General features: G+C 43.2%; 1 protein-coding gene across 1 annotated transcript in view; it reads right to left on the reverse strand.

Annotated features, from left to right (window-relative positions):
* SELENOS (selenoprotein S) overlaps positions 1–20,923 on the reverse strand; it is a 136,841-nt gene that overhangs the window by 34,781 nt on the left and 81,137 nt on the right. Inside the window, exon 4 of the mRNA XM_085644546.1 lies at positions 7,322–7,411. Within this exon, the coding sequence (XP_085500672.1) occupies positions 7,322–7,411 (90 nt within the window). The remainder of the gene's footprint in view (positions 1–7,321; positions 7,412–20,923) is intronic.

The raw sequence follows: 20,923 nt of genomic DNA on the forward strand, positions 1-20,923 counted from the left end.
TATTCCTGCCCAAAGTCCTACACAACAGGTTTGACGCCAGATAGCGCGCAGGCAGAAACTTGTAAGCCTCCCATGTGCCTGTGTTCCCACAGGGCTCGTCTGTCCCGAGCTGGCCCCGCTTGCAAAGCAAAAACAAACACTTAAGCCTTTGAAAGTGTATGATAAAAACAGGAACAAAACACCCATAGGGCCGTTTGTGGAAAATGCGCGTCAGTGTCTGTCTTCAATGAACACTATCTCTGAGGAAAGAAAGACATGTTGGGCCTCGTAGTAATTCAAAACAAGCGCGGCCGCGAAAGTAAAAGCGACCACGCTAATTTAAATTAGTAACCTGATCCACGACCAGCTGCCAGCCTGCGCGCCGCTGCTCGCTCCCGAGACCCAAAGGCCATGGGAGTGAACGTTTAGAGGAAAGGCGGGACATGCACCCGTCTATGCCCATTTGCGTGCTTTCATTATTGAAAGCCACACGCAAAGGCCAATGAAATGTGTGGGAGGAGTCCGACCCACACGGAGAAGTCTCTGGGAAATTTGGAGTGCTTACAAGAAGCCTCCCCATAGAGCAGCGCATGCGCCCTGCGCTAGGGTCGACCTAAAAAACAGCAGAGGGCAGCGGCAAAAACCATCTGTCCTGCTATGGAAGGACTCTTAATCACAAAGCCCACCAAATCAGGAGAGGAATCCCAGGTGTCAATCAAATCAAAGTAAATGGTTGATGGCATTTTTGATCTGGGTGGACTCCATGTCTGATCTACTGTTTCGGAGCAGCATTTAACCCCCTCCACCACCCCACCCAAACACATTTTTACATAAACTACATTTTCAAAGTATAAGCTACAGTCATCAAATATAACAAGCATTGGCAAAGCAAACAGGTTTCACCTATGTGAAATCTATTGGCTTTATCATGTTTTTAAAAAATGTTGCACAGCAGTGCAAGCTGCTGAAGCAATAAGACACGGCCAGAACGTGTCATATCGTTTTTTATAAGCTATGCATGGACAAACAAGTTAAAATGTTCATTTCCCCATACTTAATATACAGTTTATGTTCTTGAAAAAATGCCCACTACAGTTACCAGCGTGTCAAAGTGTAGCAAGATGGAACACATAGTCTGTACGTCGACAGACATTTATGGAAGGGTGTAGAGGAGTAAGCAAAACATAAAAGACGTTCAGACAAAACTAAGAATCAGGGGCTCTAAAGGCACACACACCACTATATTAAAGTCAGACCAAAGCCTCCACAGGCATGACGAGCAAGGTCATATGTGGAAACATCAACGTCTGCAAAAACACAAGTTCTTTAAATCAGGCATATGAGCAATGATGCCAGGCTGGAGGTATTGAATGTGTTCAAACTAAAAAATAAGCAGACAGATTGAAAAACAGAAGATTGTCTTGTTTGTAAAAACCTTGATAAGCAGCACCACGTGACACTCTGGATGAAATAATTTCTTCTCTCTCAGACTGAAGCCGTATAATGGAGCCATCAATGGGGGGTGTTAAAAGGCATAATAACTGGACCACCGCTGCACAACCAAAGAGACTACATCTCTCCCCGATTTCCTTAGTAAATAGCATGGAATGTTGTGTTATCGATGCCTTCACAGGGTAGGGTACCAGAACAGAGTTGTCCAGAGGACCTGTGTTGTAATATGCCAGTGGATCATCCCCTTCCTGTGGTGAGAAAGACTAACGAAAGGGATCCTGAATATCATGCGGACTATCATAAACTGTGCCTGTCAGGAAGGTGACCTATGCAGACTCTGTGGTTGTGGTAGTACTGGGCTTGGAGGTGGGGGATGAGGAGGCAGAAGCAGTGTCTGACTACTACTTTGTTTTTGAAATGGGATATTCTTGAAACTCCTGAGACAAGGCCTTCTCAAAAGTAAGCGTTCTCTTCTTTAGAGGTATTGAGTTTGGCTCATTGGCTGATGGAGGACGGCACAGAGTTTTACTGAATGTCAGACGTACACAGTTTCCTTTGACAGACATCCTGCACCTCTGGAAGCTCTATGGTTGGAATCGTCTTGCTTGACATCAAAGATGACGTCAAGGCATTTTTCTGACTTTGTTTCAAAGCGTGGTTGTTGGTTCTGCACCTCGGGTCTTAGTTGGTGTTGTTCTGATTCGAGGCTCGGACCCTTTGACGGCAGAAGGCAACTCTCAGGACTGACCAGACTCAGTGAGCACAGTCAAAGCAGTGTGTCAAGGCCTTTTAGGTATTGTCTCAGGGTTTGCTGCCCAGTTCCCTTGGTCTCAGATTGGGTCTCTTTTTGAGGTTGAGTTTCAGAAAGTTAATCCTTTTGCATTGGAGATGGTGTAGGTGTCCTTGGAGTGATCTTTGCAAAGGGTTGAGATTTACTGTGCAATGCCTCACATTCCACACCTTCATGAGTCATCAGTGTCGCAAGTAACCTTTTACTGGCATTAAGCATGAGAAGGACAGGACTGTAAAGAGCTGCTGTGTAAATATGCACAAATGGACAATCATTAGCCCACTTTCCTACAAGTCACATTACTGCCGCATTGTTATATTCATTCATCATTAGTTATTTATATACATAGCACATCCCTACCATTCCCAAAGGTCTGTTGGCTTTGTTAGGTTTGTATCAAAATTAGTTATATAAGCATAGTTGACTATACTGGAGAATGCTCCTGTGGGGGGAGCGAGATCAAGGTCCCACAAGCCTCAACCAGTACCAGTCTGCTCAAATCTCAAATGGGATATGGGTGAGAGATAGATCCCCCATGTATAGATCTTTGCTCTTATGTTAAAATCTTGATAGGTGGATGAGTGAGTGATCTCGTTCTCACTCTCCAATCACCCAGGTCGACCTAGCTATTGTATTCTGATTGTCCGTTATCCACATGGATAGGTCCATGAAGGTCAGCTCTTTAGAATTACAACCAAACTATCAATTTCCCGCAGATATGAGGTCAGCCTTTGTGCTAATGCATAGTCAGTGGAATGTGGTGTTCACATCAATAATGTTGGATACCTTCATGACCCCCGTGAGACCATGTCTTGTTGCTTGGCCTCTGTGGCTAGCTTCTCAGCTGGGTCGTGCTTCCTATTTCGGATTGCTGGTGTATGTGTATGGTATGAAATTAAAGAGCGTGTGCCATTCTTCGCAATGCCACACTGATGAGTTACATGTGCCTTACCAGTAACCACTGAATATCGCCACAGCCTTCCCTCTCCCATTTTATATAAAAACAATGTTGTTAACCAGGAGTGGGGATTTTTTATTTTAGATGTAAAAATGTATATCAAGTAAATCCCTAAAAATCCTCAGTTGCAGGTACACTATGGTTGCAATGCAAATTTCTCCCCAGTGCATGCCGACCTTACAGATGATGTCACAGATGACACTGTGAAAGACGTCAAATTGGCATAAAATTTCCCACCACCACTGACATCAATAACACTGGAGCCGCTCAAGGATATTGCTCTCCAGAGAGTACATACAACCAATTACTGAACATACCCAGCAGGATCTGGTGCAGGGACTGTGCCTCATCCAGGTCATGTGCGGAGTATGAGTAAAGGACTGTTGAGCTCACAGACTACATAGGCCATGGCCAGTGCACTGTGGGCACAGGGCCTGCTCCTTTTTCATCCAAACACACACATTACATTTCTGCCCGCAAATTCTCCAATTCACAAATGGTTCAAGACCACATCGATCCAATAAAGTATCCCATAGAAGCCTGCCAAATAACTTTCTGTAATCATTATTTCTCAAGAACAACAACAGATGCACACCAAACGAAAAGATAAACTCTGAATAAAGCTCTGTCTTTATGCTGTGTTCAGTGTAATTCCTTTCAACAGGTTTTACCATTGGAGCTACAGTCATACGGAGCCAAGTTTAGGAAATGGCATTTTAGCTCTATCCCATATAACTCTGCAAACCCCAAGCCATCCACCCCTCCAATCAAATAGTACATCATTTGAAATTAAGAATCTAAGCTGAACAGGCAAATGTACACATTCAATAAATAATAACAATGATAGTGAAACAAAAAAGTTCCTATGAAAATACCAATCAAGTTCTATTACAGGTCCACTACCAACAACGAGCAAAACAAAACGGAGCATTTCCAATGGCAATACCAATCAAGCAAAATTACACATCTTTTACTCCAATTCTATTACATAAAGAAAGAGTGTGCAGGATGCCAGTAGCAGTGAAAAACTGGTGTTCATCTAATTTCAAAGTGCTTCCATTTTCTAGCAGTAAGGAAACTTTAGCACTGGGAGGATGAAACTATTTGCCAGGATCATAAATTGCAGTCCAGAAGGAAAAGCTGGTTTGGAACTCAGATCTCCCTCTTACAAAGTCAGCAACTTAACCACTAAACCAATTTTCTTCAATTACTCAAATAAATATGAACGGTTTTCCAGAAAGGACTTGCCAGAGACCTGTTAAATGATGTATAATATGTCAACGTGTTATGCCAGAAAGACTGAAATAGCAGTAACTTGCATACACCAGCATTTTGGAATGCCCGTAGAACATTAATTATGAAAAAGAATACTGGATAGTTTTACTGGAAAGAGCATTGGAAATGAGTGGTACTAACATATCAGATAACGCAAATTCAGAAAGTGGAAGAAAGTGGTTAAAAATAAATATTTCTACCCACATCTTTTGATGCCAAAACCTTGCCACAACCGTCATGGTAGCTGCCACGTGTTGGCAATTACTGCTCAGAGTGTCAAAGAACAAGAAATCACTCAAATTGATGCATGCTTTCTTTAAGTTAAGACTACAAAACTGGGACTAATCAGAAAGACATGCTATATATTAATGGCCGCAAAATCAATTGAAATAATGAACGCATATTTAGAGCAGAAAAAAAGGTGTTGTCCTTTTTACTGCAAGGATTGAAGAGGACCTTAGTAAAGTTACTAGGGATTCATCAATTATTATGTACTCCCACTATTTTTTTCAGTGTGGCATGTGCTTTAGTGCCCCATGTGAACAATGAGAAAAGGAGCAGGAAACGGAAAGACCTGTAAAAAATAATTCTCTATAATGCCTTGCTATTGGTATGGGCTCGTTTTTAACATAAGGCGATTCTAAAAGGAATTCATAGGTGCGAAGGTGGGGGGAGAGGAGGTTGGTGGTATTAAGCACTACTAGGCTTTGAGATACCCGAATTCTACGACCTCAGATGTCATATCGCTAGGTTCAATTCTTTGATATTTGAATGTCTCAGCTGGCTATGATGCTGTCTTAGAAGGTCTGCTGCGATGGGCAATTTCTTGTGTGGATGGATTGCAGAGGCACTGAGAACCATGGCTTTCTTGTCAACCTTTGGGCTGCCCAGTTCCCTTGGTCTCAGATTGGGTCTCTTTTTGAGGTTGAGTTTCAGAAAGTTAATCCTTTTGCATTGGAGATGGTGTAGGTGTCCTTGGAGTGATCTTTGCATTTGGTGAAATCTTTTCACTTTTCCCCTCCAAAATATCTTTCTTCCTCAATATGGTAGCCCTCCAAGAGAGAGAGTGCATGGACTCTCTCCTCTGCTTGCCTTGGTGGTACACCAGATGGATCTTCTTCCCTCAGAGTAATGTCCTTAGAGGTTATTGGCACCAAAGGCTGGCATCAGCTCCAATGTTTCTTGTTACTACATGTTGTAGTGTGCCTGGCGTCACATTCTATATTGAATAGTCCTTTTGTCTTTGAAGGCCGTAGAGACTGAACAACTCAATTTCTCACGGTCTTGAGGTAAACAGAGGTTACACGCTCAAGATTGTACAAACACAGGAACTTAAGATTTGCTCTTTTAGAGCAGAACAGGAAGAGCGGGTTCTCCACAACCCCTCCCCCCCCCCCACCCCCCCCCCCCATAGTCATTCATCCTAGTCCTTGAAAAAACTCCATCTCGTCTGTTTGAATTTTAAGAGACAACAGTGTGGATTATTACTTTGATGCCCTCTGTTGGTTTTCCGATGCCTGGTGTTAAATGGTTACCGGTAGTAGCTTGATGAAACTAGAGCTCATGATGAACAAAATACCAAAAGCCAAAAAACAACAATTTAAGGTGGGGGTCTTTGCCCTGGAGCATTGTAGGGTTTAGGGAGGGGTTACAAGATATCTCGAGTTTGAAGAGTTCTTTGAAGAAAAATAACTTGCATATGTCCACACCCAACACTAGATGGCAAGAGTGTGTCCAGCATGTGCTCTACAGCAGCACATGCTACAAACATAATACTACCCCTTTCTAACTTCAAAGTTGTCACCTCTTTCCTCCAACCTTTAGATTTGATGTCCCTCAAGTTAATCATTCTTAAAGAATAAACTTCATGAAGAGAGCTAGCAGCATCCCACAATTCAAGGATGTAACTACGAAATCGACATCTCATTTGAAAAACGTAAAATGAAAAACTCACATCAACATTAATTAGCACTACTACAACAGATGTACTCAATTCATTTCTGAACATCATTACTGCTTTGACTCAGGTTTGGAACCTACTAGCTCAAGTAAGCTAGTATGCACAAAAGTGACAGCCTGACCTATGTTGTTACGTTGAACAGCCCAAGCTGGAACTTAAAGTTTTATCTTTCCCATCGAATCCAGATTGGGTTATTTAATGCCCAAACAGACTGGTCTAACTACACTCTCATAAAGGCATTTACATCATTGGACCCTGAAGAATTTCTTATTTCATTTGCGTTACCCCTCTTCAAACCAATATCAAAAGGGATTAATAATTTCCCCTCATTACCCTAGATTAAATTTGGCGTCAGATCTCAAATGTCTCTATTCTCATGGATAACACGGTCAACTGAATCCTGGGATGTACAGTCACACTGAAAGTGGTTGATTTACCCAGTGGGATACCAAGTTACTCACTGTGCTCGTAGTTTGCCTTTAACAGCATGAATGCAGCAGTACAAAACATTTTCTGACATCAGCCTAATATCTAATAATATAATTGGCATGCCGACCAAACCAGCAAGTCTCAGTGTAGTTATTTTCTAAATGTTTCTCTGACCTTGGAACACTATCTAGAATTTCTTTTCTCAAATTAGATGTATTTACTAAAATTCAAATATACTACCATTTGAATCCAAGGGCCTAACTAGTGGATGAATCACTAAACACAGTATTTGAGCAGGACACCTTCAGCTAGATCTGAAACTAGAGAAGCGCTCAGAGAAGAAATCTTGCCCCTTACTAAGCGCTCGTGCTAGCACACCGCAAACAGATCAAAAATAAATCAGTCAACTGACACAAGTGGACAGATATGAGAAGATAAATCAAATGTGTGTAATTCAGAAAAGATCTAGGATGCTCACCTGGCTCCGCCGGCTGCTGGTCTTGTAGCTTTTCCCTTCTTGCATGCTCTCCCAGACCTCGATCTTCTGTCTCCTTTTCTCCTCTTCAAGCTGCAGAATTGCAGGCAAAAAGGACAAAAGTTCCACCTTTAGAATACAAACCGATCCGAGGAGCCAGAATTTTTAATTAAATATGTTTTTTTGTAATAAGAAATAATCGTCAATATTCAACAACTCTTGCCTATCATGAGACTCCCCAACCTCACCTTCCCGTCCACATCTGCCACGGAAATAGAAACATCATATATCTCAGATGAGTCATTAGTAAATGGTGACATTTTGATAGGGTTGATTGGGACATAGGGGTAATAGAGAAATGGAAGTGCTTACCAATAAACACCAGATACGGCATGGCACCCTGCCTGGGAACGATAGTTCTTTAAATGCCACAGTTGACAAATAAAACTCACTCTTACCCTTGCCTCAAGTCTAAGATACCCTTTCATCTGTGAGAAGTGGGGTTTTCCATAAGTTAGTTACCACAGCAGACTGCGTCAACAATTAGTGATATATTCCTTCATGAATTCTGGTAATGTTTTTTTTTGCCGGATGCCAAGTCTCCTTTGACATTGCAGGTTATGAAAAAACAATTTGCACTAAGAACAGATGATTCGCACTTCTTTAATTTCTTAACACGTATGCTTTTTTCAAAGGAGCATGGTGCGGATAGCTTCCACTGACAGAAACCACAAATATGCCCTCTGTATAATGGAAATAAAAAATGCATGCCAAAAGCGGCGGTGGATATGGTTTCCGTTGTGATCTTTCCAACATGTCCTATAAAAACCGACACATACTGTGTACAGTCATACTACAAAAAGGTCACATTTGTAAGAATGCCTTTCCTGTCTACATAACCAATTTTTTTTATATTTTACATTTCCAAAGGAAAAATAACTCTGCTGCAGGATACAGATAGATCGGAATTGCTAAACTATAAGAATTGAGCGTTACGTCAAGGAAAAATAATGATGTATTATTTTCCGTGGAAATAGTGGATTAAAAAGAAATATAAACATTTTGGCCAACATTTTTTTTTTATAGGTTTCAATTTTATTTCAAATTCTTGATCGGCAGAAGTGATGAAAATGTAGGTGGAACACTGCAATAATGTTCCTAAATTTCGAATTTGATATCGTAATACTTTCTACAGTGCGAAATGTTCCCATATCCTTTTCACTGACATATCTAAGTGGGAATGTGCTCAACTGCTTGCATGACCCACAAAGACCTACACTTCAATACACCGAAGAACCTAGCTGACAAACTGGAACTGTCCAGCGGTGGCAGATCATCTAGAAGCACCAGCACTCTACTGTTGAAATCTCACATTTTGGAGAAAAAAAAAACCTACAACCGAGCCTTCTCCGGATTGGCCCCTAGAATCTGGAAGTCCCTGCCCCCTGAAATCAGACTGATCACTTCATTAAAAAAAGAAGTCAAACTGCTTTTAATGAACAAATATCTACCCTGAACGCACAAACTTATTCTCTGGATACTGATCTGACTAGCTGTTCTCCAACCAGAGTTTGCACGCCGTCTACGTACTAGTTTATAAATCACTGTCTCACTCCTGATTGCAACAGACATCGTCATCGTTTATGTTTCTTGGTTATCTATTTTCTACTTATTTAACTAACCCGTAAAGCGCTTTGATACCCTCTAGGGTCAAGTTCGCGCTATATAAAACTTTATAAATAAATAAACTGTAATAATGAGACATTTGCCAACAGTGACATTTTTTAATACAATTTTTGCAAAACTAAAAGACTATTCCTTAACAAATTAAATACTTTTTGGGTGCAAATTACAGAAGAATAAATAAAAAATGACTAGTGTGTTATATGTACAAATTAGCAGAAAACGATAAAGAAGGAAGCCACAAATCAGCGTACAGTTAAAATAACTATCTTGAAAATACACATTATGTTTAGTTACTTTTTTTTTTTTTTTTTAAAGAAAAAATTACGGAGGATTGAATAAAACATGTAATACCGTCATAAGAGGGTTTAGCACTCAGAGTGTGAAAGAGCTGGACATTTAAAGGGCAAAAATTTGCACAAAGACTCTTGAATGAAGCCCAGCATCCTGTGCTGACCTGTAATTTGAGAGGCAGAATACTAGAATTTAGCACCAAACAACAAATGATGCATCTTTTTGTGCAGCAATTTACGACCAATAGCTTTAGGTGTAAAAATTACTTTGCTACGTAGGAAGCTCAACACGCCTATAAATCTGAACACAAGAATAAAAGACTGCAAATATCTTTTTTATGCTAGCAACTTTCCACTCACATTTCTATTTTGGCTTACAATATGTGTAGATCTAGGGAATAAGACAGACATGCCCTACCTATATCACGATGCGGGCAAGGACTTTGGACACCACGGACCAAAATGTCTACGCCACATGAGCCCTCTAGAACAGTAGTGGTCCTAACCAATCTATACAGGACCCCCAGCCTCTGCCACCTGCTGGGGAGTGGATTAGGGTACGCAGTGTTGGGCAGTACCCTTCTTGCAATCACCTTTCAAATCTCACTCTCACCCTTCAATTCTCACAACTCATGGGTTGGACTGCAACCCCACCATCCAACGTATTCTCTTCAACCCCCAATAGAACTTTCATTCTCTGTACTGGCTGAGCACCCATTTTAACACACTTTCAAGGCTGAATTATGTGACTGTCCACCCGCATCCAACGTGTGAAGCACAGCAAATACACCATTTTCGATCCTGTTCCATAACTATTCTCCATTCCATCTATGAAATCCTTTGCCCAGTCCTGTTAAAGCATACTGGGAGACTGAAGTCCCGAAAAATAAATGGATAATAAGAATCTAAAAGTCCCAGGATCAGGACTAGCCCTAAATCGGATTGACCGGAACAGCACCCTGGGCGGAAAGAAAATTAGGTGCTTTTGCAGGGGGTTGATGGGGTGCTAACAATGATGCTGATGTACATTAGGGCTGATTACAAAGTTCTTTAACAGGACCTGGTGGAGACCAAGTGGGAAGGACGAGCTGCTGTTTGTATGACATTAATTCAGGCAGCTCCTGCTATGCCACTCAGAATATTTGGCGTCCCGGGCCTGAACCCAGCTTGCCCATGCCTAAGATGTCCTGGATGCAAACTGTTGTTGGCTAAAAAGTAAGTAAGAGAAGGTTGGAGAATGGGAAGTAAAAGTTCTCAGGGCAGTTTGTCCATCTCAAGCACAACATCCAGGATCTAGAACTTCTGTCACAGGGTCATCTTTGTACAAAAAATAAAGCTATTTTGTTAAAAGCAATAATTTGTCCCAGTGCTTGAAAAATGTAATACTTTTTTCATTTATCGAGGGCATTTAATCTACGTGTTGATCACAAAACTAACACTTCTATGTATTCGGTGGTAAAGCCGAAAGGCATGACGCGCTGGTATGCCACACGTACCACTGAGCTCAGACACAGTGGAATCCCTGCACAAACGGAGGGGGTGGGGTGGAGTGGAATTACAGGAGGTGACTAACAGGTTACTGTGAGACGTCATGGTATTTTAATCTTCTGTTGATTTTCCCTTTGTGGAAATACCAGGTGCACCACATTCCAAGGCGGATGCCACAAGAATGGCGCATGCGACTAAAGCTTGTTTTAGTTGCTAAGCAAAAGGGAGAGCCTTTCTTCTCATTTTATTAGTCGATATTATTTGGCCGGGGAATACAATTTTATTTTAAAACACTGGTATATTTCTAGTAAACTATATTATTTGTAGCTAGTAATTCACGTTAATTAAACAATATATTTTTACTTCCTAGGCCCTCTCCGGATACGGCCTTTATTGTATGGTGCTGCCAATACCATTTCCACTCGGTGTTTTCTCCCTGCCTGATAGGGCCGACCTAGACACTTTCCTTTCTACAAAACCAGTACTTCCCATGTTTTTGCTGGAAGTATCATTACTCACAATAGTTTTTTGTTGGGAGTATAATCTGATGTTAGGGTGTAAATTAGGCACCCAATCAGGAGCATTGCTACTGTTGGGAAGCGTTCAAAAGGCATCCAGATTGATGGCAAGACGGTCTTAACGTCTAGCAAACAGTGCCACAGCAGCACTATTATTAGAAGGGGAAAAACTGGTGTGGCAATGTCCATTGGCTACTCCGTTTTTCAGTAAAATGCCCTTCAGTTAAGAGTCGACCAGAAAAGTTGCCTTGGAAAAGAAAATGTGAAAAAAGCACCGTTGCTCGTAGCCCTTCTTCGTTTTACGCAATAGTACTAAAACTGGCATCATATAGGGCTGACCAGCTCTGGGCTAATGAGCTGAGGGCTGTGCAATTCTCATCGCCCCCTTCAGTTCCCATCTGGGTGGGCTTTAAAGAAGTATGGCGTCTGGGGTTGGGCATTACAAGTTCCTATACCAATCATGTCAGCAAGTCATCAACTGGGGCAAGGATAGTGCCACAGAGTGGTCAAGTATCTTTAGCAGCACACTCTGTCCTTACCCCACTGACTTCATACTTGTGTGTCCTCTCACCGCCCCAGTTTCACGTAAAGTCCCACGGTTCCCTCTTTACAACTCCCCCTATACACACCTCCAGGGCAGAAGTACTTAAAAAAGAAGTTGGGAGACTAACCAGTTAGGCAGTATGCAAGTGACATCACAGCACGTGACAATGCATGTGGCATCACAACCCATGACCTCACAGAAAGTGACATCACAAGAAGTGACATCAGATCTTAAAACCTCACATATTTTTAGCCGGTCTAATACGAGTATGTAGAGGCCTGCTTTGCCTCGCGCTGCTAGAGCGCGAGGCGTACTTAGAATGTCTCGCGCTGCCCTCCGTGACGTGGGGGTGCGGACAGTTTGACAGTTGGCGATGACGGTTATATTGATTACTGTAACAGCAACAAGCAAGCGGTTGTGCCCGTAGGAGTTCGTATTATTAAAGACTTGCAGTTTACTACGTTCTGCCTCGTGTAATTACTACACGATTTACTGGCGACGAGGACGACTCCTACAGAACCCACAGCATACTCCGGTTACAGTACCTGAAGTGTTGGATGCCTGGCGCACTCCTCATTCGACGATCGGTGAAGGTTCCCTGCCTCAGCCTTTCACGGAGCTGTGACCGCCTGCCTCCTGACGTCTCCGGTTACTGTTCGTTACGAGCTGAGGTGAGGGAACGTGCTACCAGAGGCGTTTCGCGCGTCTCTGTTGTTGTGGTAACCCCGCCCAGCTCTTAAAGCGACAGGCACATTTGGGCCAATTTTGAGTAACATTAGCATGAAAAAGTCATCGTGGACTGAAAAACCCTGGGCAGCATAACATACGTTTTGGAGCAAAGTATAAGGGTTATCTACATTTGGCAAAAACGACGTTATGAGGGCACGACCTTAAGTTGCACAATCATATAAACATTATTTCTCTCCTCATCTTCTGTGTGGGGGTCACAGAGGCTATTTCATAAGTTGTGACTTGCTTAGAACGAGGAAAATTCTCATGATGCAGTCCATTCTTCCACCTTCTCCTTTTCTGGACACACCCGGTGAACCTCCTGTGCCTTGGAGGAAATGGTTTGACGCATTTGAAAATTACTTGGGTGCTATAGGAGCACATAGGTTCAGGGCTGAAAGGAAAAAGTTTTTACTACTCCATTCCTTGGGGTATGAAGGGAGAGAAACCCTTAAACATTTACCGGATGTAGTAGGGGAAGAAGATGAAGAAAATGATGAATACAAAGACACAGTGAAAAAATTAAAAGCCAGATTTGATAAGCAACCCAGTGTGGTGGTGTCTAGACACAAATTTTTTAAAAGAATGCAGAAAAGTGAGGAAGATGTAGACACATACATTACTGCTTTGAGGAAGTTAGTGGCAGAATGCGAATTTGAAAATTTCAGTGAACAGTTGATTCGTGATCAGTTTATAGGGAAGTGTCTGGACAAAACTATAAGACAAAAACTTTTATCTTTGGAAAATCCCTCACTGGATGAATCTATTCGCATAGCGAAAAGCATTGAAACGTCACAAACTTCCATAAAGGAACTGGAAAGTAAAAGTATTGAAGTTGTTACCCCTGTCCGCTTTAAAAAGCATGAAAGAAAAAAGGATTATCAACAAAATAATTTCTTCAAAAGGACAGATTTATGTTACAGGTGTGGATATCCCTCCCATGTGAAAAATGGTAGACCATGTCCTGCGAGAAATGCAACCTGTCGCAAATGTGGGAAATTGGGACATTTCGACAAAGTATGTCAAAGCCACAAATATAAGAAAGAACCTGTAGCATGTGCCATGGATGCTAGTGGGAGTGACAGTGACGACACCCTGTGCGAACTTAAGGACATGGTAGTGGTTGTCAGGGAAGGGGACATAAAAAGTGGTAACCCTGATGACTGTGTCGATCCCTATGCCATCATCGGGGTAGGGGAAGAGAGTGTAAGGCTGCTCGTAGATTCTGGGGCGAGGATCACTATGATCAGTGAATCTTTGTTCAGGAGAAAGTGGGGTAACAGACCTCTGCTACCGCCAGACCGTGAGCCTGTATCCTATGAAGGGAGAAGTATAGAATTGATGGGGTACTTTGAGGACATCTTGATCTTCAAGAACAGACACATTTACGGAAAAGTATATGTCGCTGTCAATGGACTAGACATATTAGGATGGTTCCACCAAGGTCTGTTCAGTATGATGCTGTGCCCTGGAGCCAAGGAACAGATTCTAGTGGTTCGGGACCAAACACAGGTCGAGGAACTACTCAATAAATATCCCAGAGTGTTTTCAGGTGAATTGGGGAAAATCAAAGGATTCAAACACAAGATCAAGATAAAGAATGATGCAGTACCTGTAAAACACAAAATAAGGAGTATCCCTTTCAGTATCAGAGGAGACCTGGAGAAAGAACTTTTGTCAATGCAAAAAAGAGGGGTTATTGAACCCATAGAGTCGTCTGACTGGTCTTCAGCATTGGTCGTTGCAAGGAAGAAAAATAATGATCTCAGGATCTGCATCGATTTGCGCAATTTAAACAAGGTCATCTGGGTGGATTCGCATCCCCTACCGAACATTTCGGAAATGCTGGGTGTAGTCGAAGGTGCCAAGGTTTTCACCAAACTCGACCTGGCCTCGGCGTATCACCAAATTGAACTGGACAGGGATTCACGCCATTTTACAGCGTTCAACTCCCCTGCAGGACTGTTCCAGTTTTGTCGCATGCCCTTTGGGTTGGCCTCAGCAGCCTCTGTGTTTCAGAGGGTCATGGTTAACCTACTGAAGGGAATAAAGAATGTTGCTATATTCCAGGATGACATCCTGTTGTTCGCGAGAGACCAACAAGAACACGACATTGCGTTAAACAAGATCCTGTCCATATTTCAGGAACATGGGGTGGTCCTAAAAAGGGACAAGTGTGAATTCTCTAAAGACAAGATGGATTATCTGGGTCACACTATATCGAGTGAGGGTGTCATGCCTAAACCGAGTTTGGTTCAAGCCATTGTTGATGCTTCCGCTCCCAAAGACAAAGCTGGTGTCAAGTCTCTGTTAGGTCTCACAGAATTTTATGCCCGCTTTATTCAAGACTACGCTACAAAAATTCGTCCCATTTCAAAGTTGCTCCAAGACAGAAATGAATTTGTGTGGGATGACGAATGCAAGGCCGCCTTTGACTGGATCAAGGAACAACTCAGCACGGTCAAAGCCTTGAAGCCGTTCGTACAAGGGGTCCAGTGTACGCTAACCGTTGATGCCAGCAGTTATGGTCTGGGCGCTGTGCTGACACAGATGGTTGACAAAGAGGAACACACTGTTGGGTTTGCATCCAGAGTATTAAGAGAGGCTGAAACTCACTATTCGGTCATTGAAAAGGAGCTTCTAGCATGTTGGTGGGGCATTGAAAAGTTTAAAAACTATTTGTGGGGACAGAAATTCATTCTGCAAACGGACCACAAACCATTAGTGGCGATTTTAGGGTGCACCAACAGCCGGGGGGCCACTCCCCGTATCGCACGCCTAGCCTCCAAACTCTTACAATACAACTTTGAAATTGTACATATTGCTGGGGGAAAAAATGTAAGAGCGGACGCACTGTCACGCTTGCCTGCTAATACGAGTCAGGACATACAAGGCGTAGATGAATGCTGTTTTGATGAGAAGGAGGATTGTATTATAGCCAGTGTTGAACTTAGTAATGTTTGTACTATTGATCAGCAAAAATGGAGGGAGGCGTTAGCTGGAGACGAAGTCTTTATAAAACTGATGAAATATATTTCCCAAGGGTGGCCCAGGGAAAGGAATGTAGATGTCTGGTTACAACCCTATGTCAAGGTGTGTGATGAACTCTCGATAGAGGATGGTCTGGTCTTCAGGTTAGAGAAACTTGTTCCACCTGTGGACATCAGACCCACTCTTCTCACCAAAGCACATGAGGGGCACCTGGGTGCCACATTAACCAAGCGTAGAGTAAGAGAGTACTTTTGGTGGCCCAAAATGGATAGAGACATTGAGGAAATGGTGCAAGATTGCACCGTGTGTGCGTCAAGTGACAAAAGTTTCCACACTAGTTGTCCCCCCCTCACTCCCATTCCTCTCCCGGGTGGCCCGTGGGAGAAACTCGGCATAGATGTCCTAGGTCCCTTCCACAGCCTTCCCCATCAGTGCAAATTCGCCATTGTCATGGTGGACTACTACACTAAGTGGCCCGAGGCCAAGTTTGTCTCTAAGGTTGATTCCCAAGAAATCATTGACTTTTTAAGGGATACATTTATGAGAGAAGGGTTTCCTCAAACTTTAATCTCAGATAACGGGGTACAATTCGTATCATCTGAGGTACAAGAGTTTCTTAGAGAATCTGCCATCATTCATCACCGTAGTTCTCTCTATCATCCCCAAACCAATGGCTTGGTGGAGAGACTAAACAGAGTCATAGGTGATTGTGTCAAATGGGCTCTCGCCCACCACAAAGATGTTCCCCATAGTGTTAGGACTATGTTGTGGTTTTATAGAACCACCCCCCATTCGTCTACTGGGGTGTCCCCCTTTGAACTACTGAGAGGTAGGAAACCATGTACCGAGTTTAGACCGGCTTGGATGTCTAAATGGAATAAATCGTATTCTTCTCCCCAAGAATTGGATGAAAAAGTGAGGTCCAAGTCTGCTGAAGTCCAGGTCAAACAAAAGGAGTACTTTGATGAAAGGAAGCGTGTTAAGACCAGAGAATTTACTGTGGGAGACAGGATCAGAATAAAGAAACCAGGCTTTGTAAGGAAAGGTGAAGCCAAGTATGGGGAAATTGTAGTGGTGGATAAAGTGTGTGGTAATGCTGTTCGAGTAAATGGAAAAGACTGGTGGAATAGTAACAAGGTGGCGAAAGTTAAAAATATGCTCAATGATGTCAAGTATCCCAGGTCGAGAAGTGAGGCCTCTCTTAAGATCTCTCACGGTAAACCTGATGTCCCGAATTCTCCTCCCAGCCACGCCACTGTCAGGAGGAGTACCAGAACAGTTAATATTCCGGTTAGATACCGTCAATGATGTTTGTGTTTCTTATGCACTTGTTCTCTCTCTCTCTCTCTCTCTCCCTTTCTCTCTCTCTCTCTCTCTCTCTCTCTCTCTCTCTCTCTCTCCCACTCTCTTGCGGGTTTTCTTTTCTTTTCCTTTCTACTTTCATTTTCTTCTATGTCCTTTTCCTCCTTATCGCTGCTCTCTCTCTGCTTCTCTTTTTTCTAAGGAAGGGAGATATGTAGAGGCCTGCTTTGCCTCGCGCTGCTAGAGCGCGAGGCGTACTTAGAATGTCTCGCGCTGCCCTCCGTGACGTGGGGGTGCGGACAGTTTGACAGTTGGCGATGACGGTTATATTGATTACTGTAACAGCAACAAGCAAGCGGTTGTGCCCGTAGGAGTTCGTATTATTAAAGACTTGCAGTTTACTACGTTCTGCCTCGTGTAATTACTACAGAGTACTTTTATATACCCCTGATGCTCGGACTTATATACCCCTGATGCTCGGACTTACATACCCCTGATGCTCGGACACCCTCCGAATATATACATCTTGAATGCTCTGCCCCCTTGCCCATCTGATTTTTCATCTATTCAATGTGATCTCCACTTATTTTTTTGTAAATTCTATAGTGCAGAGAGAAAGATTTATTTGCCCAATCTTGCACATATATGGCCTGAGGCAATGTCGATCAATCAATCAATCAATCAATCAATCAGGGTTTGTAGAGCGCGCTACTCACCCGTGAGGGTCTCTAGGTGCTGGGGGGGGGGGGGGGGGGGGGGGGGGGGGGGGACGGGACGGCTCTGGCTCAGTCGAATTGCCAGGTCTTGAGGTCCTTCTTGACCGTTGCAGGGTCGGGGAGCGTCTGATGTTCACAGGGAGCTCGTTCCAGGTCTTGGCTGCGATGAGGGAGAAGGCTCTCCCGCCGGTTCTGTGCCGCGAATGCGGGGGACCTCTGCCAGGGCGAGGTCAGTGGAGCGGAGGTTCCTCTTAGGTACGTGGAATGATACTCTATAGTTGAGGTATTTGGGTCTGATGTTGTTGAGGGATTTGTAGGCGTGGGTGAGGAGTTTGAAGGTGATCCACTTCTCGACGGGTAGCCAGTGGAGGCCTCGTAGGTGTTGGGTCATGTGCTCGTGATGTAGTGCCCCGAGGACGAGTCTCACTGCAGCGTTTTGGATGGTTTGGAGTTTGTGTAGAAGAGTTCTGTTCACTCCACCGTAGAGGGCGTTGCCGAAGTCCAGTCTGCTGGTTAGGAGTGCGTGGATGACTGTCTTTCTGCATTCTGGAAAGGGGGGGGGGGTCCATTTGAAGGTCTTGGAGGATGCGAAGGCAGTTGAAACTGGTGGATGCGACTGCGTTGATCTGGCGGGTCATGGAGAGGGAGGAGTCAAGCATGATTCCGAGGTTCGAGCGTGGTCTGTAGGGGTTGGTGGGTTACCGAGGGCGGAGGGCCACTAGGTGTTGTCCCAGGCGGAGGTGCAGGGTCCGAGGATGAGGACTTCGGTCTTCTCCAACTGGAGTTTCAGGCAGCTGTCCTTCATCCAGGCTGCCACGTTCTTCATTCCTTCCCGGAAGTAGTCTAGTTACTTCGGAATTCGTCATGAGTGATAGGATGAGCTGGGTGTTGAAAAGCGTTGATTAGCCCTTTATGTTTTTTAAAACAGTTTGCTGACCCGCTTACTTGTTACTGCTTGTTTCTGTTTTTTCAACATGCTTTAAAGAGACATAAGCTCCATCTGTAACATCGAACAGAAAATTCAGTCCTGTTTGAACTGTTTTATACATTTTAGCGCAACTTCTTTTTTAGTATTGTTCTAAGTGTATATCTTGATTACTTTTTATGCTGTTTTTAGTAACTGGCAAAATAAAGTGATTTGACTGACTCGCAGTACATTTGAACACATTGCAATATTTAACAAGTGAGATTTTGTGTCGGAGTTGTGCCAAAAAAAGTGGCACAACCTGAGGTAGAATCTGGGCCTCAACTTATATATTTATTTTTGAAAACCCTGCCGCAAAGAAATTGGCAATCATGAGAAACGTGGCAGTAAATCTGTTCTGCTTAATTGGTTGTAAAGTCTGCATTTTAAAATATCGTATGGGGCTACGGCGCCTGCTGCAGGAATCTTTGTGTGCCCAGGAAATCTCAGGGAATAATAATAATGATAAGTTAACTATTTCTTGGAGAGATCGGTGTTTCATCTAGTCCCAGTTTTGAATTAAAGTAGCATAGAGGATTAATGTCTCTTGCAACGCACATTATGTGACACACAGATGAGACTTACTTTCTGTAAATGGGTAAATGGGTTGCTGCTTTTAACACGCAGATACTTTACTTGCAATCCATAAATTGTAATCCTTCTAATATAGCACAGTGAGCTATGGAGACACATGGCTCCTACACCTTGTAACCCCCAATGTCTTATGCAACACATCCTGTACATTGATTTACACACATGATTTATCAATGTAAACGTGTGATGTAAAGCACTCTGACATCCTGAATTGGGATGAGTAGCGCTATAAAACAAATAAAACAAAATAGTAGTATTTAAATTGTTATTTGTGTAAATACTGGCATAGACCAACACATCTGCCATTCTTACAGTGCTTGCATATCTCTTATATACAGGGACTGACCAAATCCAAAAGCATGCTTCTCTTAAGTGAGGCGACATAATAGCAAGCTGTATGCCTTTGTTTCCCCTCCATTGCATTTAGGCGTGAGGCTACCAGCGAGGATACTAAAACAAAAGGAGGCCTGATGGTCCCTTAACCTCGACATTTCTTATGGGCCCATCTGTAATTTCAAAATTAAAAAAAGCACCCTTGCCACCTGCAAGCTGCTGCTCGGACCAAACGAAGACAACGTGCAGGCGCTGCAGAATGGGTCCCGGTGTTTGAAAATTATACTGGGACAAGTTCAGCATATTTCTGTGGTGTCCAACTACTTGGCAGGGTAGACTGCATCGACCTTGTGAAAAGAGTGGGTAGACGCCGTCTACCCGCGTGTACCCTCGACTTGTGCCCTGCACACCTACCCCTCTCTCCTCAGCAGACCCCTTCCCCCTACCATTCTTCTTACATTCACCCACAACATCTTCCGACTTCTTCACACTCTTCCCCCGCCTTCCTATTACTACCAAACCATTCCCCCATTCAAATTTTTTTCCTACAATGGTGCTAGAAAGTAAGCTATTTTTCTGGTAGATTACCGGGCTTTTGGTAACTGCATTCCCAGTAATCTTACAGCGAGCAATGTTTAAACACAGTATCCACCTTTAAACACAGTAAACTCTTAGCCATGATCGCCTAACTCTCTGTAGTGGTTTCCACAATCTGAAAACACAGCTCAAGCACTGTCTACAATGGGGGCTACAAACCAGTCATGCTCGGCATACCCCAGGCAATACCCGGCACACCATGACTCCCACAATGGAATACAAAACCTCTGCTCAGCGCACTCTTTTTTCTTGTCAGGTTTGTTTTAATGAATTTTCTTATTATTTCTTATTTTTGCCTTCAACAGATTTTCCTTCATACAGACTGGATTTTTAATAGTTACTTTTACACACATTTTTAAAACATGCCTTCACTTGAAGTATCACTCTGAATCGCTCTGGGGTTAGATGAAGCACAAATCTGTATTTAAAAGCGTTTGCTGCTCCCCACACAGGACTCTTGACAGTTCTGAATCTGCCCAGCATGAATCTGCTCAGCATGAAGTAAATCACGCTCGTTCACCTTACCAACGCCCCTTCTTCTCATGCTTTCCGCGGTTTTCTACATACGCCTCATGTATTCCTTTTAAGAATCTAGCTTCCCATTAATTCCCTCTCCTTATTTTCCTCTATTCACCCACTAAGTCTCGACTTTTCCTTCCCTTCTCACGAACCAGTCACTTGTGATCTTCCACCACCCTCCCAGGTCTAACATCACCATTTCTTCCAAACCTCCCAAGTGAAGGGCTCAAGCGAATCTGCATCAATGCCAGGTCGAGGAACCAGTATGCAAATCCCTGCTAGTCAAGAGAAACCTCCTCATAGAAAGCTGCACTCTTTTCTTTTGTTTTGTTCT

The sequence above is a fragment of the Triturus cristatus genome, chromosome 3_1, assembly GCF_964204655.1.
Source record: "Triturus cristatus chromosome 3_1, aTriCri1.1, whole genome shotgun sequence".
Lineage (NCBI taxonomy): Eukaryota > Metazoa > Chordata > Amphibia > Caudata > Salamandridae > Triturus > Triturus cristatus.